This window comes from Chlorocebus sabaeus, chromosome 16, assembly GCF_047675955.1.
Source record: "Chlorocebus sabaeus isolate Y175 chromosome 16, mChlSab1.0.hap1, whole genome shotgun sequence".
Lineage (NCBI taxonomy): Eukaryota > Metazoa > Chordata > Mammalia > Primates > Cercopithecidae > Chlorocebus > Chlorocebus sabaeus.
The window spans coordinates 47,902,128-47,925,661 of NC_132919.1; the positions used below are offsets into that span (position 1 = coordinate 47,902,128).

At 57.2% G+C, this 23,534-nt stretch overlaps 2 protein-coding genes and 1 long non-coding RNA gene across 6 annotated transcripts; 1 reads left to right on the forward strand and 2 right to left on the reverse strand.

Moving 5' to 3' along the window:
- Positions 1-404: 404 nt before the first annotated feature.
- On the reverse strand, positions 405-9,222 carry SPATA20 (spermatogenesis associated 20). 2 transcript variants are annotated; one of them, XM_008011480.3, is made up of 17 exons: positions 9,098-9,201; positions 8,232-8,350; positions 7,940-8,110; positions 7,776-7,840; positions 7,431-7,585; positions 7,209-7,352; positions 6,908-7,109; positions 6,280-6,410; positions 6,077-6,181; positions 5,782-5,856; positions 5,475-5,684; positions 5,202-5,394; positions 4,713-4,881; positions 4,213-4,424; positions 1,808-2,007; positions 941-1,021; positions 405-765 (listed from the first exon to the last, which is right to left on the reverse strand). In XM_008011480.3, the coding sequence occupies exons 2-17, from the start codon at positions 8,306-8,308 to the stop codon at positions 595-597; spliced, it is 2,361 nt and encodes a 786-aa protein (XP_008009671.1). In that variant the 5' UTR covers positions 8,309-8,350; positions 9,098-9,201; the 3' UTR covers positions 405-594. The 2 variants fall into 2 exon arrangements, with proteins under 2 accessions (XP_008009671.1, XP_008009670.1); XM_008011479.3 differs by lacking the exon at positions 8,232-8,350 and having other exon boundaries at positions 9,098-9,222.
- A 3,113-nt stretch (positions 9,223-12,335) lies between these two features.
- Positions 12,336-19,922, reverse strand: EPN3 (epsin 3). Of its 2 annotated transcripts, XM_037993687.2 has the most exons (9): positions 19,361-19,922; positions 18,282-18,400; positions 17,520-17,600; positions 17,167-17,295; positions 16,148-16,235; positions 15,415-15,684; positions 15,139-15,249; positions 14,778-15,008; positions 12,337-14,635 (listed from the first exon to the last, which is right to left on the reverse strand). In XM_037993687.2, exons 1-9 carry the CDS (start codon positions 19,920-19,922, stop codon positions 14,304-14,306), a joined length of 1,923 nt encoding a protein of 640 aa, XP_037849615.1. In that variant the 3' UTR covers positions 12,337-14,303. The 2 variants fall into 2 exon arrangements, with proteins under 2 accessions (XP_037849616.1, XP_037849615.1); XM_037993688.2 differs by lacking the exon at positions 17,520-17,600 and having other exon boundaries at positions 12,336-14,635.
- Positions 14,308-17,079, forward strand: LOC119622170 (uncharacterized). 2 transcript variants are annotated; one of them, XR_005238798.2, is made up of 4 exons: positions 14,308-14,911; positions 15,898-16,028; positions 16,345-16,440; positions 16,619-17,079. It is a non-coding gene; the product is annotated as an uncharacterized lncRNA (long non-coding RNA). The 2 variants fall into 2 exon arrangements; XR_005238797.2 differs by having other exon boundaries at positions 14,308-14,495.
- Positions 19,923-23,534: the final 3,612 nt, after the last annotated feature.

Here is a 23,534-nt window from a genome sequence, read left to right on the forward strand (position 1 = left end):
TCACCATTCTGTGAAATATAAAAGCTCGTATAAAGCATCTCTGCCCCTTCTCCGGCTCAACACAAGAAGACAATGGGGAGGGGAAGGCAGGTTCCCTTCTTAACCTCTTTCTGAGGGCAAGGATTGGGCTTTCCCCCTCCTGGGCCAGTCCACACCCCCATGCCCACCCGTGGGCATCTTTACTTGGTTTTAGTCCCCTGACCTCAGTTCAGGGACTAAATTCATTCAGGCTACAATGACCATGGAAGGGGCAGGGGCAGTCTGCTGACCTCTGGAAGATGAAGGAGAAATGGGAGAAGGCAGAGGAGTCAGGTGGGGGCTCCCAGAGGAAGCAGCCCTGAGCTGCTGGTTCCCAGGCTGGAGCCTGAAGCCCCTCCCTCATAAGCAAAGCTGAGGCCCTCAGGTTACCACGGGACACTGTTAAGTTTATTCTAGGGTGAGTGGGTGCCCAAGGGGGGCAGTGAGTATGGCCGAGGTCACCTGGTGGCAGGGTGCTCAGGGATGGCCACAGGTTCTATAGGGCCCTGCAGGGCCTGAGTCTCTAGTCAGTTGGGATGCTTCACCTTCTGCCCCAGACCAAGGGGGTTGGGGCAGTCATGGATGTAGCAGTTTTCGTAATTCACAGGGATCAGTGATGGGCATTGAGCAGGCTTGATTCTCACATACATATGCAGTGGCCTGGTCTTCCAGCCGTCGGAGGGTACTCAGGAAAGGCAGCTGGCGGGACAGGAAGCTCGAGGGGTCCCCATCAGCCAGAATCAGCACCTAGGGCAGCAGCAGAGCAGGGAGAGTCGCCTGCTAGATTGGGGGGCCCATTGGCAAGGCCCACTGGGAAGTTCCCCCTTCCCAACATTCCGAGGGGGGAGGAGACATTGAGGAGCTGAGGATGGGAGGGGGCAGCTCTAGGGAGGTGGGGGGTGGGGCTCACAGGTTCGGGTACCTTGTTAGGAATGTAGACAGAGTGGACACACTGCACCAGAGCCTTGGTATCCTTGGCCTGGCGGTCTCCACAGATCACGATCTGACCAGAATAGAAAGGTCACTCCAGTGTGTCAGGGGAGGGAGCAGCTGAGCTCTAGACCACCAGGGTTTCCCCATCCTCCCTCCGCCCCACCCTATATTCCTAAGGAACAGGGACTCATCTCAGCTGCCAGGATGAGTTAATGCTTGGCAAGTGGGAACACACACACACACACACACACTCACACACGAGAATACCGAAGTGGAAATGTCATACGTATACACAATGGTACAGATACAAACACGGGGAGACACACACCCGGAAGACCCAAAGCACACAGGGACCCATCCAGACAGACACAGAGTAGTCACACACACACACACACACACACACACACAGTGGATGCCTACACAGAGGCAGATACCATACACACGAACAGCAGACACACACGCATGCAGGCAGACACAGAGGCAAACCTGCAGATGGGGCATCCACACGCAGACAGACAAACACACACGACGAACACTCACACCAACATCCCCCTCAAAGGTACGTGCACAGACACACACCTCAGGGTCACACACACCCGGAAGTACACACACACCAATAACACAGTACAGACAGAAGCAATTACGCTGATACCAAGACGTACAGAGAAACACTTCATCAGCCACCACGGACTTATATTAATTTCTGCCTGTCTGACAGGCGCCTCCACGGGCCCGCGCACACACAGACCTGAGCTCTGGAGACAGCCCAGGAACCCCACCTCCTGTTCCCATCTGCTATCGCAGCCCCAGCTTCCCTCCTACCCGAAGTCCCAGCCCAGGTGCCCTCACCCCCCACCTGCTTGAGGGTCTGCTGCTGGGCTGAGAGGGCGCGGACCATCTCGGGCAATGCCACCGGGACACGGCGCATGCGCTCGGAGAAGGCAGTCAATAGGCACACACACTTGTCCATCCAGTCCTTGTGCCCCGTGAAGCCGTGCAGCCGGAGCAGGTTGTGGGCTGACACGGAATTGGCGCTGGGCTCTGCGCCATCCTGGTCTGCAGCACACAGGGAGGCAGGGGGTGGGGGTAAGGGAGGGTCATTGAGTCCCAGGATCCTGCCCCAGGACTGTATCCAGGGCCACTTGGGGGATGAGACAGAGAAAAGGCCCTGCCTATCCCACCCCTTCCCCACTCGGTGTGGATGCCACTCCAGCAGTTATCAGTACTTTGCTCTCTTTTATGGCACCCTCCAGTCTACCTGTCCTAGCTTCAACTGTTGGTCTCTAGGCTCCCTCCTCACTGCTGATACCTCTGTCCAGCCATTCAGCTGCTCAAGCTAGAGCAGCACCATCATGACCCCTTCCTCTCCCTCTCCCTCTGCTTCTAATCCATCTGTGTCTTGCCAGGGCTGCGGCCAGAAGAGATCCAAATCCCACGTCTCCCTATCTCATACTTCCACATGCTCTGAACCTTCACCAATGCCTGCCTGGACTGAACACGACTAATGGCCTCCTAACTGGTCACCTGTTTCCCCTACCCCCACTTCTCTCCACCGGTGGTCAGAGTGACCTCCTTAAACCCATACCAGAGCAGGTCACAATCCGCTTAAAACCTCCTTGCCAGCCAGGCATGGTGGCTCACACCTTAGTCCCAGCACCTGGGAAGCTGAGGCGGGAGGATCACCTGAGCCCAGGAGTTTGAGACCAGCCTGGGAAACACAGTAAGACCATATCTCTTTTCTTAGGAAAAAAAAAAAAAAAAGACGACTTCCGTGCCCTGCTGGCCTCAGCATTCTCCTCAATGCCCTCCAGGAACACGCGGGCCCTGCCTGTCCTCCAGGATACAGGCTGCCTGCTCCAGCCTGTCATGCGCTGCTCCCTGTGCCTGAACTCTCTCTCAGCTTCTCTGTGGCCACATGGCCCCTCTTTCCCTCCAGGCCTTGGTTAAATGACACCTATCACAGGTGTACTCTAATCGCTCCCTAGGCTGAGTTGGGCCTCGTCTGCAGTTCTCTCCCAAGGCCCTTTTGCTCACTCAGTTAACATTTATTAAGCACCTACCATGTGCCAGAACCACACTAGACCCTGGGGATACAACAGTGGCAGAAAGTCCTGATCTTTGAGGGGCTAAAATTTGAGGGTTGGGAAAGAAACCTTTAACCACAGACAAGGCACATGGGTGATAGGAGCAGGTACACATAAAGCATCCTACTTCATGGCACTCACCACAATTTTAACTACACATCTGTGCATGTGTTTTTGCATTATTACTGCATATTCGATGTCTCCCCTACCACACTGTAAGCTTCATGAGAGCAGGGACCAAGTGAGCCTTGGTCAATATCTGAATCCATGGGTACCAGTTACTGTGCTAAGCATGTTTACAGAATGGCTAAATTCATCTTTACAACAACCCTGTAAGGTAGTACCAATGTTAGCTCCATTTTACTTATTAAGAAACAGGCCAGGCATGGTGGATCTCGCATGTAATCCCAGCACTTCGGGAGGCCGAGGTGGGCAGATCACATCAGCCCAGTAGTTTGAGACCAGCCTGGGCAATATGGAGAAATCCCATCTCTACCAAAAATTAGCCAGGCATGGTGGTGCATGCCTATAGTCTTAGCTACTCAGGAGGCTGAGGTGGGAGAATTGATTCAGTCCCAGAGGCAGAGGTTGCTGTGAGTCAAGATCATGCCACTGCATTCCAGCCTGGGTGACAGTGAGACCCTGGAAAGAAGGAAGGAAGGAAGGAAGGAAAGAAGGCAGGCAGGCGAGAAAGAAAGAAAGAAAGGAAGGAAGAGAGAGAGAAGGACAGGAAAGGAAGGAAGGAAGGAAGGAGAGAAAGAAAGGAAGAAAGAGAGAAAGAAAGGAAAGGAAGGAAGGAAGGAAGGAAGGGGAAAAGAGAGAAAGAAAATAAAGGAAAGAAAGAGAGAAAGAGAGAAAGGAAAGAAAAAGAAAGGAAGGAAACGAAACTGAGGCTGAGTTTAGTGATTCATGCCTGTAATCCCAGCACTTTGGGAGGCCAAGGTGGGAGGATCACTTGAGCCCAGGAGTTCAAGATCAGCCTGGGCAACATAGCAAGACTCTATCTCTATTTTAAAAAAAGAAAAGGAGACTCAGAAATATTACAGCAGCCAGAAATCACACCATTAATAAGTAGCAGAGAGACAAAGCCAGGAGGGCTTCTGCCCACACCAGTTCTTCACGCACGCTGCACTTAACACCTCCCAGGACCCCAGACTAGCCCTGCACCCCCACTGACCGTCCTTCAGACGCAGGGGCAGGCCAGCCCCCAGCTCAGCCTCACTGCAGAAGTAGCCGCCACCCTGGGAGTCCCAAAAGAGCCTGTCCTGTGTGTCCTGCAGCCGCAGAGCCCACTCGAGCCACGCACTCTCCTGTGAGGCCTCATACAGGTCCAGCAGGCCCCGTACCACGAAGGCGTAGTCCTCCAGGAAGCCCCAGCAGGGTGGGTTGCTGGGGGACAGGCAATAGGGGAGGGGCTGGGGAGAGTCCCAGGAGAGAGGGCCTTTCCCAGAGGAGGCCTGTTCACACATTTGTTCACTTAACCCTCCAGATGAACCCTCTTGGGCAGGTGCCATCAGCCCACTTCCCAGATGAGTAAATGGGCCCAGGGAGGCTACAAACTCACAGCAAGCACCTGGCAGAGCCAGGACTGGAGTCCACATGGAGTGGAGAAGTAGGGCAGAGGTAAGCTGGGGACGTGTGGGGAGACGAGCCCTCCCAGTCTACCCAGCCCCCAACCTGTGCTCCACAGTCCCCCCAGAGCCGGTGTAGCAGGTCCGCATCAGGCGGCCACTGGCCACATCAAACATGTGCCGCTTCAGGAACTTGGCACCATTGATGGCATAGTTGATCAGCCTGTCTTGGCCCAGGACAGCCCCGGTCACAGCATAGCCTGACACCATCAAGCCTGGAGCCAGGAGAGACAAGTAGTGGTGAGAAGCTGGCCAGGACCCTCCGGGCAACTCCACCCCATCACCTTGGGCCCCAACACCTCCCTGGAGCCATGGGTGATCCCTGAGATCTTGGGCTCCAAAGCCAGACATGGCGGGGTTCCCAGCCCTTGTGTGTGACCTTGGGAGGGTTACTCAAGTTCCTTAAGCCTCTGTTTGTCAACTGAGAGTAATAACCCTAATAAAGGGAGAGTGAGCAGTTAGCAGGTGCCGAACAGACGGGGCTTTGTGAAGGGGGATCCTACAGACAGGCTGGGTCTCAGATGTGCCGCCCCACCATTCCAGGCAGCCAGCATCTTGCTGTCCAGGTGCGGCTTGGGCCGATGCTTCCGGGCCTGGAAGAGCTTCTCCAGCCCTGTATTGAGCAAGGTCCGCACAGCCTCCACATCCAAGCCAAAGCGGGCAGCGGTCAGCTCCAGCGAGTACCGGACGGTCAGCACATTCTGGCCCTGCAGCTCCCCCTTGGGGTCCTGAGGAGAATGGCCTTTGTCTGCGAGCTCACACGCCTGGCAGGCTCCAGGGCCCGTCAGGTGACCCCAGAAGTCCTCACCTGACTGGGGCTGATGTTACCAGCCTCTGTGAGGCCGTAGTGCTTCATGAGGAGCTGGCCTGAGGTCAGCGGCTCGGTGGCACCCAGCACAGGCTCCGGGAGGAGCTGCTGAACTTCTTTGACCGTCCACACATAGTAGGCACCCTCTTTGGGCCGCATGCCCCGTTCTGGGGGCGAGTCTGCATCCTCCGCGCTATAGAAGCCTCCGGACTGTGGGGAGGGGAGAGTTGGCTGGCCTTGGTCCACAGGGCAGTGGAGGCGCCAACCCCTCCCATAGCCAGGCCCGCCTGCCACCATGGACACACACCCGGTGGCTCAGGCTCCGAGCCACGTACTGCAGGATGCCTTTGGCCACATCAGAGTAGAATTCATCACCAGAGATCTAACAAAGAGAAGAAAGGAGACTGTGAACAGAGGCCACTGGGAGGCCCAGGTGGAAGGGGACAACATTCTCTGAGGCAGGTTGGGGATGGAAGCCTGGGTAGTGGGTACATGGGAGGGAACAGGGGATTCAGATTAACAGAAGCTGCAGTCACCAGTAAAGCCTTGGGAGGGGGAGCCAGAGTGAGATGCCTGTTCTCTGGGCTGGGGTCAGGGATCACCTGGAAGGCCTGCGAATAGGCCACAGCGAGCTGTGCCTGGTCATACAGCATCTTCTCGAAGTGAGGGACATGCCACTGGCAGTCTGTGGAGTAGCGGTGAAAACCCTGTACCAAGTGGAATACAAAGCTGGAGGCTAGTCCCAGCCTCTGCCCCACCCCACAGCCCTCTGCTGCGCCCCCAGGGAACACCCAGTGTCTGTTACCTGCCCCACATGGTCCCGGATGCCCCCGTTGGCCATCATTTTCAGGGTATGCAAGGCCATCTGCTGGGCCCGAGAGCCATCCTGAGTCAGTCGATGGCTGAGCCAATAGGAGAACAGGAAGCTCAGGATCACTGTGGGGGCACCAAGAACATGGGGGTGAGAGAATGGGAAAGTGGGGACAGAGATCAGGGTGGTCAAGAGGCCTTGGGCCAGGCAGAGGCTGGGAGTTCACTCAACAGGCAGTCTCTAGACAGGCTGTGGGGTCAACAGTCAACCCACAGGACAGAAGGTAATAGCCCGAGCCAGAGGTCAGAATACCATTGACTCACAGAGGACCAGAAAGTTACTTGTCCCCCAAGAGCCCAGAATGTCATTAGCCAAGCCAGGGTCACTGGGTCACTGACCAAGTCAGGGGACAGAAGGTCATCACCTAGGTCAAGGTGAGAGGGTCACTGCTGATACCAGCAGTCGGGTCTTCACCAATAGCTACCGACAGGCTAGGGGCAAGGAAGTCACTGCCAGTCAGGAGGACAGGATGCTACGGGTGAGGCCAGGAGCCAGTAGGTCCCTGACCAGCATAGGAATCAGAAGGCCAAAGCCCGGGCTAAGGCGGGCATGGGGCACTGACCCGGCGTGGGAAACTTGGGGGCCTCAGCGAAGCCACCGTATTCCTCATCGTAGCCCTCGTCCAGCTGCTGGAAGCAGCGATTGTTCATGGTGGCAGCAGAGGGCGGCAGCTGGCGGTCACCCATGCTGATTTCTGATCGGGCCAGTAGGGCAGTGGTGACGCGCTGGCTGTTTTCTAGCAGGGTGTTCTTGTTCTGTTTCCACTGCAGGAGGTGGAGGCACACCTGGAGGTCAGCTGGGGAGAGGGGCTCTTCTTTCCTAGTCCCCCACCCTGGTCCCCTAACTCCCCCAGGCACACCCACCTGTTCTCGTATTCTCAGCAACACTGTGCGGAAGCCGACTCGGGTCAAGCCATCCTCAGGAGGGAAATAGGTGCCCCCCACAAAGGGCTGGAGGTTGGGAGTCAGCCACACATTCATGGGCCAGCCCCCGCCGCTGCTGGTGGCCTGGCGGAGAGAGGGCGAGGGTGAGGGGAGCTGCCCTGAGCCCATGTGGCGCGCACACTCCCGAGGAGGACTGCTCACCTGCACGAATGTCATGTACACCTTGTCCACGTCGGGCCGCTCCTCACGGTCTACCTTCACGCTCACAAAGTCCTCACTCAGCAGGCGGCCGATCTCCTCATTCTGGAAGGACTCCTCTTCCATCATGTGGCACCAGTGGCAGGTGGAGTACCCGACTGAACAGGGCCATGGGGAGAGGTCAGGGGGCCAGCCACGGGTCAGAGGGAGGCTGGCCAAGTGGTCCTGGCTGGATGGCAGACGTCTTGGCCTCTAGTCTCCTGGAAGACCCGCCAGGCCAAGAAGACCTCCCCCATCCACTGCCACTCCCTGCCCACAACCCCATATCAGGGAAGGTGGGAGCATTACCTGAGAGGAAAATCGGCTTGTTTTCTTTCCTGGCCTTGTCGAAGGCTTCCTGTCCCCAGGGGTACCTAGGCCCAGCAGGGTGGGGCATCACTCAGTAGCCCAGGGGGTCTGGGAGGGGTCTAGGACCCCAGTGATTCCAGGCAGGGCCCCAGGAGAGTGCTCACCAGTCCACAGGATTGTAGGCATGTTGTAGGAGGTATGGTGACTTCTCGTGGATCAGGCGGTTGGGGACTCTCTGGGGTGTAGACGAAGGATGGCTTCCCTTCCCTCCAGCAGGCATGGGCACTGAACTACTGACCGTCGCACTTCGGTCCTTGTCGCGGGAGGAGCTACCCCTGGCGAGGACTGGTGCATCAGGCAAGCTGGGGGCCTCCACCCACCTTATCCCAGGCCCCCCAGCACCTGCCCCATTCCACTCAGCACCCTGGTAGAACCGCTGCTCCCAGCCCAACCCACCTTTCTGAACCATGGGGGAGACTGTGGCCTTTGTGCTCCCCCTTATGTTTTTTGGGGGGTGAGGAGAGGTGGCTCATTGGGGGCTCCTTGCCAGGTTAGTCTCCCCCAACCTCCTGGACCTGGTGGTGGGAAGGATGGCTGTGAGGTCAGGGCGGGTCACAATGGGCAGAATGGTTCTTGGGGCTCCATTCTTACCCCTCCCTGGGCCCCTCCCCGGGCCCTTCCTGGAGCAGCTGCTTGGAGGCATCTCTCTGGCAGGCCTGGGTGTGGCCCCACCGGAAGGCAGCCCACTGTTGGTGGCTGCACAGGCCAAGAGCAGTAGGGTCTGGGACTGGACCAGGTGAGGGACAAACAGAGGAAACTAGACATGGGGACTTCCTCACTCAACGCCCACCTGCTGGGATTCCTGTGGGGCCAGGTCCTGGGCCAGACCCCAGGGCACCTAAGGAATCAGAGGCCTCAGGGAGTTCAGCCTGGAAGTGGGCAGTGCAAGCTGACCTAAATAATGAAAGGTCCATGCAGCAATAAAGGGCTGTGACAGGACACAGGGTACTATTGGAGAAAGGCCCTTGACCCAGCATCCAGCGCTGGGGTGCAAGGAAGGCTTCCTGGAAGCGGTGTTAGAACAGTCCCTGGGGAGTTGGCACTGCACTGGAAGGAAGGGGAGGGGAGGGAAGGGAAAGAATGAGGACAGGAGAGGAGGGGAGGGGAGGAGGAACTTACTGCCAGGGCCAGGTCTCAGAAGCATACTGGAGGTGGGGTGGGGGAAGGGCCAGGCATGCAAGGGTGGTCCAGACAGGCACTGGGGACCGGTGCCCGGGAGACCCTCCACTGAGCCCGCAGGCAAGCGCAGGGAGTGCCCGTACCTGCGGCTCGCGGCGAGGCCTACACCGGCGCGGGGTAGCAGAAGGACGCTGCCCAACCAGGCCCGTGCGCCCAGCATGGCTGCTCCGGGCTGTGGGCCCGGCCGCTACAGATAGGAAGGGAGGGCAGGAGACTGTGAGGGGCGGGTCAGGCACCCATGGAGCCTCGGGCGGGTCTTCGCTGGGACTTGGGACAGTGTGGCTGGTCTCCGAGCGTCACCCTGCGGCCGAGCACAGAATTGCAGATCAGGCACTCCGGCCTTGGGAGAACCCATTCTGTGCATAAAATTGGGCTCTGCCCCTGCCTGGGGAGGACAGCCCTTCTCATGGGAACAGGGAGAGTTGTGGGATCCAGGGCTGGGGGATGCTAGGGCCATGGGATGCCAGAGCTTCAGCTCATTTTGTCCAACCCCTGCCCCTTCTACAAATGAGAAATGAGATGCAAGGCGAAGGCGTACCTTGGCCAGGTCCACCAGCTAACAAGCTTTGTTTGTCCAACCTCCTCATCTCTCGGTCCTACTCAAATCCTACCCACTCCAGGAAGCCTTCCTTAAATAATACTGATGAGCCCATTTTATGTCTCATAGGTTACACATGGCCTCATTGGCTACATTCAGCCAATATCTATTAAGTGTCTGCCATCTGCCGCTCTGCAAGGCACTGGGTATACAATGGTGGGCAGAGAGAAATACGGCTCCTGCCCTCACATGGCTCACAGTCTGTTGAGCGCGGCAGATGCTAATTCAACAGTCATACCGATGAATCTATAAACACCCACGTGACAAGTCTGTGAGGGTACAACATAACAAGTGACCTGATCTGGTGGAAGGGGCAAAGGATGAAGACTTCTCTGAGGAAATCACATTTGTGAAGACATGGAGGATGAGAGGAAGGAACTTAGAGGGCGCTCAGGGGGAGTGCTGGGGAATGAGGCAGAGGTACATTTTGTGCAAAGGCCCTGTGGCTTGTCAGTGAGTGAGGGGTGAGCAACTGCAGAAGGAGGGAAGACAGGGAGTAGATGAGGGCAGAGGCAAAATCTTGGAGAGACTCGTGAACTGTGAGAAGGGGATTTTTATTTTTTGAGATGGAGTCTTGCTCTGTCACCCAGGCTGGAGTGGAGTGGTGTGATCTCGGCTCACTGCAACCTCTGCATCCTGGGTTCAAGGCTGGTCTTGAACTCCTGACCTCAGGTGATCCATCTGTCTCGGCTTCCCAAAGTGCTGGGATTACAGGCATGAGCCACTGTGCCCGACTCAATTTTTTTTTTTTTTTTAAGACGGGATCACGCTCTGTTGCTCAAGCTGGAGTGCAGTGGTTTGATCTTGGCTCTCTCTTGCAGAGAGAGGTCCTTTGCTGACCTCCAGCCCTGGGTTCAAGCGATTCTTGTGCCTCAGCTTCCCAAGTAGCTAGGACTACAGGCGTGTGCCACCACGCCCAGCTAATTTTTGTATTTTTAGTAGAGACGGGGTTCTGCCACATTGCCTAGGCTGGTCTCAAACTCCTGACCTCAAGTGATCCATCTGCCTCAGCCTCCCAAGTGCTGGGATTACAGGTGTGAGCCACCATGTCTGGCCAGAGAAGGGGATTTTTGATGATAGTAGAAGCAAGCTGTTGAAAGGCTTTAGTCAGGAAGGTGACCTGGTTGGATCTGCATTTTGGAAAGATCCCACCAGCTTCCCAGTGGAGAATGAACTGGAAAGGCGCAAGAGTGAAAGCGGGGGCAGATAGGAGGCTATAGCAGCACCCAGGGGAGATGGGAGAGCGGAGATGCAGAGAAGGGGATGGGCTGGAGGTCGGTCAAGGAGGAAACGTCATCAGGATTGGCAGCGACAAAGAAGGCGGTATCCAGGGTGACCTGGAAGGTGGGACCATTCCCTTAAGAGAGGGCATGGGGTGGGGAGTGGGGACAACTCATGGGGTTCATTGTTGGACCTGCGGGTTTGAGGTGTGCACGTGGAGACAGTGATGACACTGCTCGGAGCACAGAGGAGAGGCTGTCAGGAGAGAGGATTGGGGGTCTTGACTGTTGAGATCATGTGGGTGTGGAGCTGATTCAGGGAGACCGTGCAGCAGAGCAGAGAAGAGGGCTCAGATCCAGGCTTGAGTAAGCCTGTGAAAGACACAGATAGAGGTCGGGCGCGGTGGCTCACGCCTGTAATCCCAACACTTTGGGAGGCCGAGGAGGGTGGATCACCTGAGGTCGGGAGTTGGAGACCAACCTGACCAACATGGAGAAACCCCATCTCTCCGAAAAATACAAAATTAGCCGGGCATGGTGGCGCATGCCTGTAATCCCAGCTACTTGGGAGGCTGAGGCAGGAGAACTTCTTGAACCCGGAGGCGGAGGTTACAGTGAGCCAAGATTTCACTATTGAACTCCAGCCTCAACAACAGCGAAACTCCATCTCAAAAAAAAAAGAAAGAAAGAAAGAGAAAGACACAGACGGGGAGCAGCCAGGGTGCAAAGGAAACCCAGACAGGGCAGCACACCAGAGACGAAGGACAGAGTGTCTACATGTCAGACTCCTGAGGGGCCAGCCTGGCTAGGACAGAAAAACATCCACTGGCTTCAGCAACACGGAGGCCGTTGGTGTGCTTAGTGGGCGTCGTTCTAGTGAAGTCAGGCTGACAGCGGAAGTCGACCAGTCAGCTGAGGAGGAAGAGGAAAGGGAGGGGAAACAGAGAGAGATGATGCGTGCTTCACATGAGGGGAAAGATGGGAAGACACTGTCAAGATGGATGGAGCTAATTAAGACACATTTCGATGGGAAGGATTCATCTGAGAGAAAGTGGTGGACGCCAACAAGGATAGAAGAGGTGGTGGTCCTGGGTGGCCCTGAGAATGTGGGGTGTGGCAGGTTGTTGGACAGGTTGGCTAGCTGGAGGGCCCAGCGGGTGCTCGAAATAACATGTTCTGGCTAGAAGGAATGAGGTTAAGCTCAGAGAGCCGGAAGCCTGCCTTGAATGTAGAGTAATTTGGGGTGATGACAAACCTCCAAGTGTGACCACGGTGAGGGTCACTGAGAGGTCAAGGGGACCGTAAGGTCCTTGGATAATGGAGCGACTTGAACTTGAAATTGAGGTAAGAGCTGGATGAGAAGACCATGAGCCAAGACCGAAGCATCCCAAAAATGAGGTGGAGTAGCAGCCCCAGGCAGGGAGGAGACAGAATGACCTATGGCACCACCCTCCTAGCAGGAGGGTTCTTGTAGGGAGGGAGGCAGGAATCGAGGCTATCAACCTCTTCTTTGTGGGAGACAAAACAGCTCCCCTTGGGAGATCTCAGGGGGATCCAGTTTAGAAGAAGAGAGACTGGGTGGCAGGGCCACAAAGGCTGGGTCAGGGGACAAGAAGGATGGAATCATCCCAGGTTTGGGTGTAGCAGAAGATATTAATAGATGGGTGCTGGACTCTGGGTATTGCCTGGCAAAACCAGGAGTGAAAGGCACGATGGGTTCGTGCCTCATGGTCAGTCTCTGAAGAGTGTGGGCCCTGAGCTGAATGGACACGGGCCTGGGGGCATCCACATAGCAACCTCATCAGGAAGAAGCTTCTGATCCCATTTGACAAGTAAGGAAACACAGGCACAGAGACAGGGAGAGGGTAAGTAATTTACTCAAGGTCACAGAGCATAACCACTTATTACTAAGTGATTCTTGTCAGGGTCAAAGCTTGGAGCAGAACTTTGAGCCCTGTCAGTTTGACTCCTGAGCAGGTGTTCTTGTCCATCCTGTCTGTAACTGCCATTGTGGGACTCCCTTCCTCTACCCCCACCTTAGGAAGGGGAGTGGCATTGTGTCCCTACACTCACTGACTTTGGTGGAAGGTCATTTGTCCCTTAAAGGGGATGGGGGCTGGCTGCAGGCTGCCTGCAGAGCCAGGCCCCAAGCACTGAGGACACATCAGTGTCCGGTGGTCCAGTGATCAGGGAGCATTGAGAAGAAAAAGAGGCAAGGCTGGTCATAGGGGCCCCTCCTGGATTGAGTACCAGGCCTCACCCCACCCTTGGTTTCCCAGACTCCACATAAACCCCTAGAAGGGGTCTGATTCCCTCTCTGTGGCTGAGACTGAGTTTCTCACCAGCCTTGGTGAAGCAAGGGAGAGGGCAGAGTTAGATTTAAGGTGACTCAGTAAAACAAAGGAGCCTGAGAGCTCCTGCACTTGGCTCCTGCCACAGCCGCATCACGTGCCCCTGACTTGTCTACCCTGCTGCCCCCTGGCTTGTCTACCCTGCTGTGCTCAAGCTCCTGGAGGTTGGATCCTTCCCAGGTGAGCCCAGCACTTTGTCCACAGCAGTCAGTCAATATTTGCTGAATTAATTCTGGGGCCCTGCCTGGGAGCTCCTGGCCTTGGAGCCAGACTGTCTGACTCTGAGTTCCAGCCCCGCCCCATGTCAGCTTTGTGACTTTGAGCATGCCATTTAACGTGAGCCTCGGTTTCCTTGCCTGAAAAATGGGAGTAGTACCCGCTGCAAGGTGAGAGATCTGTGCAATCGCCCTGCAGTGGGCTTTGCGCTTGGTTTCATGCTCTGCTGTCCCTGTTTTGAAATTCTTCACACGATTTTGAACAAGGAGCCCTCACATTTTCATTTTGTATTGAGCTCCACAAATTATGTAGCCAGGGTCCCGAACGGAATTAACAATATTGTCTACCTCAGAGAGTCGTTGCAAGGATTAAATAAGCTGATCTGCTTAGCACATAAGCAGTACCCAATAAATAGGAACAAAGGCCTATTGTCTCTTGCTGTTAGCTCAGCCCCAGTGCCCATGTGTGATAAATGAATGAAATGACCGAATTGAGTGACAGCCTGGGAGCGTCTGGAAGCGAAGGTGCCTGGGTGAGGGGGGATGGAGGTGAGGGTTGAGAGGAGCTGTAAAGGAAGCGGGGGCAATTTTGCACCCCGCGTTGTGCAGCTGCAGTTTCCTAGACAGCCGGTGATCCACGCTGTGGTCGAGACCCGGCCGCCACACCTCGCAAAAAGTCCACTTGCTGAGAGCTAAGAACTAGGGTTCCAGTCTTTATTATGGGGGCGTTCAGTCTCTAGCTCCCGGGCCGTGGTCCATGTCCAGCTTCCAGAGCCGCCGCGTGATTCCAGCCGCCACTGGTTCAGCGACCCACTACCACCCGCGCCCCGCCCCAGCCCCGGGGCCGGAGGCGGGGCCGCGGGGCGCCTGGCGCATGCGCAGGCCGGCCCGCGGCGGGGTGGCGCTCAGAGGAAGGGGTTCGTGCCGGTCTGCGGGGGCGGGGGCAGCGGCCCGGCTGAGCTCGGCGTGGGCAGCAGCGGCTGCGGCAGGCCCGCTGGGGGCGGTGCGAAGGCTCCGGCCTGCGGGAAGACGCTAACCGAGGCAGGGAGGGTCAAGCCAGCTGGCACGCTACTGAGCGGGAGGGGCAGAGAGGCGCTGTAGGTCATGGAGCCCAGGGGCGCCCCCACGGGCCCGCCCGCCAGGCCCAGCGCCGGCGACCCCGTGCGCATCTGGTTTAGCGTTGGCCTGCCTGGCTCGCCCGCGCCGAACGGGTTGGTGGGGGACGGAGCGCTGAGACCTGCAGAACGAAAGTGGCTTGGAGCGACCCGGGATTCAGAGCCCTACACCGGGAGGTCTTGGAAGTTGGGAAGGAGAGTGAGCTCCTCCGGCCGAGGCCAGGCTCTGAAAGCAGGACGTCCCTGGATTGAGGGACGTCTTACCTGTCAGAAAGGGGTTCCGGGTCTTTGCAGCCTGGGGTGCCTTGACCAACGAGTCAAGGTTGACCAAGGAAGAGGCCGAGGGGCCCAGGAAGGACTCGGGAGTCCGGCAAGCTCGGGCCTCTTTGCTTGGCTGGGTTAGTGCTTCCCCTAGTATGCCCAGGTCCAGGGCATCTGGCTCCTTCGTGCCATTTTGCTTGGAACTGGGGCTAGGATCTCCAAACAGGTCCAGCTCTGGAATAGAAATGCTAGAGCTCGCTGGTGGGGAGAGGGATTGGCGCCCGATGTGGGAGGAAGAGGACAGAGGCTGCTTGGGGTGGGCCCCTTGTTCCCCAGAGCCTCGCCATCCCCTTGCCCCACTCACCCGCAGGGCTGCTGGGCTTCCCAGAGGGCAGGGTCTGCTCCAGCCCCTCCTTGATCTCTGTGGATTCTGGAGGTTTGGCAAATGAGTCGAAGGCCGAGGCAGCACCTACAGCTGGGGGAAGAGAGGGAGAGGAGATGGATTGGCAAAAAGAGCAGGTGCTGGTCTAACCCCTTTCCAGAGAAGCTGCCCTGGTAACACATACAGTATCTGCTGCCCCCTTGGCTCTGCCTGGAAGTCCTCCAGCCCCTCACTCACATGCTCTGGCCCTCTTCTTACCAGATGTGTCGGAGGTCTCAATGGAGGCTCCCCAAGGGTCAGCCCCAGTGCTGGGGAGTTTGTGGTGGGGAGAGTTCAGTGCCCAGGGGTCTGTGGTGGGGGGCCCAGCAGGCAGCACTGGGGTCCTGCCCCAGGGCTCAGAGGAAGAGAGCATGGGAGTCAGATCCCAGGGCTGGCTTCGGGACAGGATGGTTCCTGAGGGGATCGGAGACCAGGGGTCTGCAGAAGGCCCCCAGGAGGAGCCACTGGCCTCTGTGTTCGGCCTAAAACCTGAAATGGGAACAGCATAGACATGATCCCAGGCCCACCCTTATCCCTTGCCCAGGGCGCTTCCCAGTTACCCAGCCCAAATTGGGAGGCAGGGGATCCATGTCACAGATGGACTGTGGCCTCAGGACCACCCAGCAGGCTGGAGCCCGTATTTGGCAAGTGACCCCAGGAACTGGGACCTGCAGGTTTGGGTGACTCAGGCCACTTTCCCAGGCAGGGACATGCTGAGCAAGTGAGTGCAGCGAGAGAACATTTGCTGCGTTTCCTAGGAGCTGGGCCCTTCAGACATTCTCCATAGCCCTCACTATGAAAGCCCGTCCCACAGGCGGCGGAGGCTCAAGGTGGTGAGTGACTTGCCCGGTGACACTCAGAAGTTGTGGGGAGGTGCTTGGCCCAGCAAGTGGTTGGGAAGGAGGGGGCATTCAGGCCAGCCTGGAAGTCTCTTGCAGCCCTGCATGCCCACCTGGGATGTCCCATGGGTCAGCAGAGCAGTGTGTGGAGGGCGGGGTCAGGGCAGGTACGAAGATGTCAGCCAAGTCCAGGATGGAGGACTGTGGAGGGGAGAGGCAGTGGGGGCTCAGAAGTGGGTGGGGCCTGGAGGGAGGGCAGGCCCTGACCTGTCAGGCTAATGCCAGCTCATTCTCTTTATTCATTCCACAGATACCTATGCATGATCCCTCACCTTGACATAGTGCTTTACAGTTTATAATGTTTCTTCATCCACAGAGTACCTGATTTTCATAACAACCCTGTGAGGTAGGTAGGGCAGGTGATGTACCCATTTTATGGATGAGCCAGCCAGCGCACAGAGGGTGGAATGGGTTTGCCTGAAGTCACACAGCCAGGGAGAGACAGAGCGGGGATAGAATCCAGGCCAGCAGAAAGGGGCAGGAAGGCCAAAGGCAGATGTTTTTCAACCAGCCTACCTCCCTAGGTCAGTGTCCAAGAGAAATTGGCCACAGTGAACGTGGGCAGAAAGGAGACCACAGCACCCGGGCATGACATGGACAGCTTTGGAGGGCAGCCTTGCACTCAGCAGCTGCCCACTCCCCGTGTGGAGAAAATACGTCCGTGAGCCCGAGGTGTTTTCAGCACCATGTGCCTGGGCCCACCTTAGTCTTGATCGACAGCATCACATAATCCTAACATGTCAGAGCTGGAACTATCCAATAAGCACACTGTGCAGAAGGGGAAACTGAGGCCATGACAGTGACATGCCCCAAGTCATAGAGTAAGTGGCAGCAAATTCAGAACCCAAATCCAGGGGTCTCTGATCAGGATCCCTATGCATCCCACTTTGCTGTTAACTCAGTCATCAGCCCATGCAGGGTGGGACTAGGGCTGCTACACCCCCACACCTATTTCATCTAATAAACATGTCAGTGCTTACTATATGCCAAGCACTACTCTGCTCTCTCTTTACAAATACTCAGTCCATGTCTCAGGCCCTGTCCATCCCACACACCCCAGCCCACTCCCTACCTGGCTGGTTTTTAGTTTCTCTTCCTCCTTTTTCTCTTCTCTCTCGGTCTCTCTGTCCCGCCGATGGTGGACGGCAGGCCCTGCACCATTGGCCATGGGGGAGCCATCACCCCGCCAGGATCTCACCTCCTGCAGAAGGCACAGAAAGGGTCAGGAGCATGAGCAGCGCAAGCTAGAATCTGGGGACCTGTGCACCCGAGGCTGGAGTCGAGAGAGTGCAGGTGGGAGGCAGCTGAGAGGTTAGGAGCGGCAGGGCCACCAGGTACAGCAGGAGGAGCCTGTTAGTGCCCTGAAGCACCTCCACCACCAGCAGCAACAGCAGCACCGGCGGCCGGGAGGGCTCAGCCCACTACCTTCTCGTGCTCCTGCCGGCTCAGGCGCAGAGCCAGCTGCAGCTGCAGGTCCTCATCCCTGTGGGAGGCTGGGGGGACAGGCTGCGGAGGAAGAGAGGTGTGAACTTGGCCCTGTACTCCCACCTTGGGAGTGGAAGGGCAGTATAGCCCTGCCTAGGTCATGGGGATGGAGAGACAGATGCCCAGCCTCAGTATGCATGGGCCATTTGCCCCTCAGTCAGCAGGGTGGGCGTGGCCTTCCCCCTGCCTGCATCTGAAATGCAGTTTAAAGATCAGGAAGACTGATCTTTTGCTTCTGAATCCTCTGAGAGTTCTCTAGGCCTTCCTGTGTGAGGCCCAGCTGCTTCCTGCCTGGTCTTCCTGGATCCACAGAGGTAGTGGCAAAGTTGATGATATCGGGGGCCCATCCTTGTCTCCCCACAAGGATAGCTGGTGGGCGGGGGCGGGCAGCATATCCCAGTGTCTCCTAGCAATGTCTGAGCTCACTCACCCCTTCCACCATGAGGTGGTAGCAGGCCCCCCAAGACACATCAGGTGCCCCTAATTGCACACTCGCTACTCTTTCCAGGCCAGGTGGAGAGGACTGGAGGCGGGGAGGCAGTCCCTGCCTGCGACAGACCGACAGAGACAGTGGGTCTTGTGCTGTCCTTGGGTACAGGAGTGGGGCTTCGGGTGACAAGCCTGAGTCAAGGCTGAGGGGCTCCCAGGCATTCTCCCTCTAGCCCATCCCCTCCCCACCACAGTGGGGTTGCGTGGCCTCACCTTCTCTGCCTCCTCACGGCTCATGGCTAGGGCCAGCTGCAGCTGCAGTTCCTCTTCCCCTGACGTCTGAGGCCGGGCCTGCTCCAGGTCGGAGGTATAGCGGGGTGACGAAGAGGAGGCTGCAACGACCATCATGTCTCTGTGACCACACGATTACCCATTAGCTTCCACACCCCTCTGCCTGCCAGGAAGCTGAGGCTCAAAGAAGAGAACTGAGAGGAGGGGAACAACAGGCCGTGGAGGCCCCCGTGGGCCAGGCAGTGTGCTGGGCACTCTCTGTAAGTTCCCCATCCCACCCTGTCCCGGTGGGACGGCTCCAATCCCTCCTTAGCAGATGCACAGGCAGCACTTAGGGCACCTGACCAGGGTGCTCAAGCAGGACTTGAACCCAGGTGCCCTGACTCCAGCTCTTGGACTTCCAGATGGACCCTGTCCTGCTTGGGGGCAAGGGAAGTGCAAGGATAGGAGGTTCTAGTCCAACGAGGTCACAGCCTCACAGCCCTCAGCAAACTGTCAGGCTTTATGGAAGGCGGGCCATTCTGAGTATTCCTCAGATCGGGGAAGCCCCCACAACTCAGGGCAGGACAGTCAGGGACTGTCCGGCAGCTGCCCTCAGGTAGGGGTATGAAGGGGAATGCCATATGTCTGGGCTCGGGGTAGAGGACATTGCTGAGCCTGGTCTCATTTCATTCTCAAATCAAACAGTGGAGGTAGGTGAGCTTGTCTCCACTGTACAGATGAGGAAACTGAGGTTCAGAGAACTGGTTGCCCAGGTCACACAGCTTGGAGGAAGCAGAATAAAGAATGCTATCTGTCTCCAAACCCGTGCTTCCACCATCATGCCATCCTATCAGGCAGCTAACGAATGATGATGAATCTGTAACAACATTACTATCTGAGCTAACTTGTTGAGCACCTCCTATGTGCCGGGTGTTGTGCCTTGCATGTTACATTCCTTATGTCTGAATCCTCGTAACACCCCTCGGAGGTAGGTATTATGAACCATGGCTTGGATTGCAGAGCCAGGATTGGAAGTCGGGCCACCTCCCCATCCCAGCCACACGCCGGGGCTCACTCACAGTTGTAGGAGGACGGGGAGCCCCGGGAGCGGCCGTAGTCCTCGCCGTAGCGGCGGCTGAAGCCCAGCTGCCCACTGCCAATGCCGATGCCCTCCAGTGCCATGCGCTCCTTGGTCTTGAGGGCATGGGTTCGCTCCTGCCGCAGCCGCTCCTCATCCTTGAGCAGGGCCATCACTTGCTTGACCTTCTCGCGTACGTTGACGCCCTGATCCTTGCCATCGCGGTCAATGTACTGGAAGTCCTTGAGTGTCTGGATGGTGTAGAGGTTCTCGCGGCACTGGTGGGCCACCCGCTCAGAGCCTGTCTTGAGCAGGTAGTCCAGCAATGTCAGAGCCTTATACACGTGCCGCCAGTTCTTGCCGCTGTCATTGAGCCGCCGCCACAGCATGCCCATGACCTCGGTGAAAGCCACTGTGTTGAAGGTCAGGTCAGCGATCTCGGACATAAGCGAACTGGGGGGGCCCCAGGGGTCATTGCTGGTGGCCTCGCGCACCTTGATTTCCGCCTCGGAATAGTTGTGCACGATGTTCTTCACCTGGCGCCGGAGTGCGGAGGTCGTCATGGCTGGAGACTTGGAGGTGGGTGGCCCTCGCCCCCGCCGGAGATGGAGGGCTGAGGGCCACTGTGGTGAAGTCACGGTCTCGAAGGATGGGCCGCTGTGTTCTCAGCAGAGCAGCTGTGTCCTTGGGTTCCACATGGGGCTGAGGAAGAAAGGGCCAGGAATTCAGGGGCAAAGGCCTACCTTACAGGTCACTCAGCCATTGACCAACTAAATGAGGCCTGGCCAGACTGTCCCTGCCTCCAGGGATAGCCTTCAGTGGCACGTGTTCTTATTTCACTTATAATGCAGCAGGTACTTGGAGCTTTGCATGCTCATCTATCTTCACAGTCACACCACAAAGATGCTATTGTCATTGTTTCCATCCACAGATGGGAAAGGTAGGGCTTAGAGTATTAAATGGGCCTGGCACAGTGGGTCATGCCTGTAATTCCAGGACTTCAGGAGGCCAAGGCAAGAGGATCACTTGAGGCCAGGAGCTGGAGGCTGCAGTGAGCCATGGTCATGCCAGTGCACTCCCACCTGGGCAACAGAGCAAGACCCTGTAATATTAAGTGACTTGTCCGAGATCACAGAGCTGCTACATGGGGGACCAAGGAAGACCTAGGGGGTCTTCCTAGGGGGACAAGATGACCCTAGGAAGCCCCACCTAAGAGTGCATGGCCTCATAGGGGAATGCTAACAGGATTCCAGGAAAGCTCGCTTGCCTTGCTTCTGCTCCGCCACCGCCTCTGTTTCTGCTGAGATCTAGCTTAAGACCTGTCCTTCCCAGCTCCTCAGCTCACTTTTCTCATATTGTTAATTTTTGTAGTTTGGTGCATTCAACACCTATTTCCTGGAGGCCTTTTCTGAGCCAGGCATCATGCCAGGCACAGAACACACGCCTTGGTCCACCCACGTTCAGTTGAGAGGGTACAGAAAATCACAGTCCAGTGTGGGAGTGCAGAGCCGCCCAGGAAGACCCAAGCCAGGAAAATCAGGGGAGACTTCCTAGAGGAGGTGGTGGCGGAGCTGAGATCCAAGATCCAAGGGAAGAGTAAGGAGGAGTGAACCATCGAGTCAGGGGAGGGCAGCTCAGAAGAAATGCTGTGAACTGGGCCAGAAGACAAGAAAGCAAGGATCATTTGAGGAAGGCTGCCTCTCAGAGATCTGGCCAAAGCCAACACTCCCGCCTGCCACCACCACTGCCACCCCCCACTTACACATGAAAGTGTTGAGGCCAGAGAAGGGATGAGACCTGCCTGCGTCGTATGGCACGTAAGTGGCAGAGCCTCGACTAACATCTAGGTCTCCAGAAGACTAATCCAATCCTTATTGTCAGTGTTACCCAGCTTAGTCATTAATTCATCGGATTGCTTTACTGTCTCAGTCCCACCTTCTCAGCTAGAATGGAAGCTCCCTGAAAGTAGGAACAGTCTGGGTTCTCCAAAGCTCCAAAGCCCCAAAGCCCTGGACACATGGTGGACCTCAGCTACCCCAGCAGGGAGAAAAGCCAGGCCAGCCCAATTCGCCCCTAATAGCCGCAGGTCCAAGCTGTCTGCTGAATACAACCCCAGGCCCCAGGTCCTCCCAAGGTCCTTTCAGAAACCAAAAGAGGAATTCCTGACCACCGCCATTCCTCCCACACTAGCGCTGGTCTGTGCATGCACACACACACTGGCTGGGCCTGCAGAGCTTCCACTTCACCCGTGAACTCTCCCCCACCCACCAAACAACTCTCGGCTCCACCCTCCATCCCAGCCTTTGCCCCAGCTGGTCCCCAGGCTGCCAGAAGCAGGAATCTCAAGGAGACCTTCCCCCACCCGACACCATGTTCCTTCCACCCCAGCCCCGCCAGTGCTGGGCTCAGTTCAAAGCGGCCCCACGCTTTGAAAACACGCCTTGGCAGGTTTTGTTTGGGGCCCAGAGAATAGGATCCCGTGGGAGCAGACGAGGTGGAGAGTGCCTGGCCCACAGCGCAGCCTACCTTTTGTCTCCTGTCTGTCTTTCCTTCCAGCGGGTGGTGGGCCTTCTGTGGGGATGCCACGGCCACAACTTGTTTAACTCCTGCCCTCCCCCTTGCTAGTGACTCAGACCTGCCTTCACCTCCCCATCCCGCGACTGGGGGTGGCAGAGTCAAGATGGGAAATAATGTGCATCAAAGCCCGCCCAGCGCACACCCCTACCGGCTGGCCACTGGAAGTAGCAGAACCAGTCGAGCACTGACTCCACCAGAGCCCTACCTGGACCTGGCTGCCCTGGCCCTCCGGCCCGGCCCAGTTAGGGGCACCAGCCTCTGGAAGGGGACTCTCAGTGTGGGCCCAGCGGCCCTGCCTGGACCTTTCTCACAGGAGGTGGGCATTCTCTGCACACCCTGCAGGGGCTGGGGGGAAGTGTGGGGTCAGAAACATGGGGATGAACACCTTGATATTCCTTCTCTGGAGTTTGAGGGAACACGGTGAGGCTGCCAGAGCACAGAGAGGGGAGGAGGAAAGGAAGGAACGCGGGAGGGAGCAGCTGGGAGCACTGCCAGCAGTGTTACAAGCAAAGGGTTTTATCGAACACAATATGCCCAGAAATAAAAGGGAGTGAAACAGAAACCCAGCGGCCGATAAGGCAGTGGCAGTAGCAGCAGCAGTCCTGGGCAGCTGGAGATGGAATTACTGCAGTGACCTTGAGCCGGACCCTGTCAGGTGGAGGGAAGGGCACAGAGAGGGCAGGGCCTGAGAATTCAGAGATGAGGGAGAGGACAGAGGAAGGAGGAGGCTGAGGGGATGGGAGCATGGCCAGCAGGCGGTGGGATGGGCCACGGGGCATGGAGTATCAGCTCTCGCCTACATACAGGGTCCCAAGGAGAACTGCGCAGTAGGGAGGGGCTGCTCTTCTCAGGGCCTGCAGGATGGGGGATCTGGAGAGCTTCCCAAAAGTCAGGACCGAAAAACGCAGCTCGCTCGTCCCCAGCAAGGGCTTCAGAGAAATGGAAAGAACCCAAATCTGTCCAGTCACACGTGCATGAGTTTGCGCAAAGTCTGTGCACCCACCAGCCCAGCCCACACCCCATTCCCGTCCTCTGCTAAGGTGGGCTCCAGCCCCTGCCTCCAAATCAGGTCCAGCCTGAGCAGTGGGGAATGACAGTGCCCTTCTTGATGCTGTAGGAATGGGGGTGAGCTTGAGCTCTAAGCTTCTGGCCACTGTAACAGCTGCCTCCTGGGAGCACAGGAGATGGGGGAGGGGGGCTACCCTGAGGCTAGAGGTGTGCATGAGGGGCTGAGGAAGAGGAAACAGCAGAGATGTGCAGAAGGAGTCTGTGGGGAATGCCACCAAAGATACTAAGTCCCAGGATGGATGGGGAGGGGGCCCTGAGCCCCTTTCTGGGGGCTGCAGGGAGGGAGGGGTGGCAGGAATGAAACCTTTAGGTCCTCTACAGCTCAGCCTTCTCCCTCGCACCTGGAAAAGAGACTAAGCCCCAAGCCCACTCTTTGCTCCCCACCACCTCCCACCTTCCATGCCGCCACTGCCAGGGAGGGGGCCAGGGAGGAGCTTACCTCCAGTGCGGGCTCCCTCGGCCCCAGCCCCGGCCCGAGTAGCCTCTGCGGTGACCCTCCAACCTGTGCAGCAGGGGGACGGCACAGCCTC

What these genes read in the sequence shown, in the direction of transcription:
- EPN3 (XM_037993687.2), bottom strand. Translation starts at nt 19,922, where the DNA reads ATGACGACCTCCGCACTCCGGCGCCAGGTGAAGAACATCGTGCACAAC. An exon ending in CTCCCCGTCCTCCTACAACT is followed by an intron (nt 18,401 to 19,360) that starts GTGAGTGAGCCC and finishes TGGTCGTTGCAG; the next exon opens with CCTCCTCTTCGTCACCCCGC. An exon ending in TGAGACCTCCGACACATCTG is followed by an intron (nt 15,250 to 15,414) that starts GTAAGAAGAGGG and finishes CTCTTCCCCCAG; the next exon opens with CTGTAGGTGCTGCCTCGGCC.
- SPATA20 (XM_008011479.3), bottom strand. Translation starts at nt 9,174, where the DNA reads ATGCTGGGCGCACGGGCCTGGTTGGGCAGCGTCCTTCTGCTACCCCGC. An exon ending in GCCTACAATCCTGTGGACTG is followed by an intron (nt 7,841 to 7,939) that starts GTGAGCACTCTC and finishes TGCTGGGCCTAG; the next exon opens with GTACCCCTGGGGACAGGAAG. An exon ending in GTAACATCAGCCCCAGTCAG is followed by an intron (nt 5,395 to 5,474) that starts GTGAGGACTTCT and finishes CATTCTCCTCAG; the next exon opens with GACCCCAAGGGGGAGCTGCA.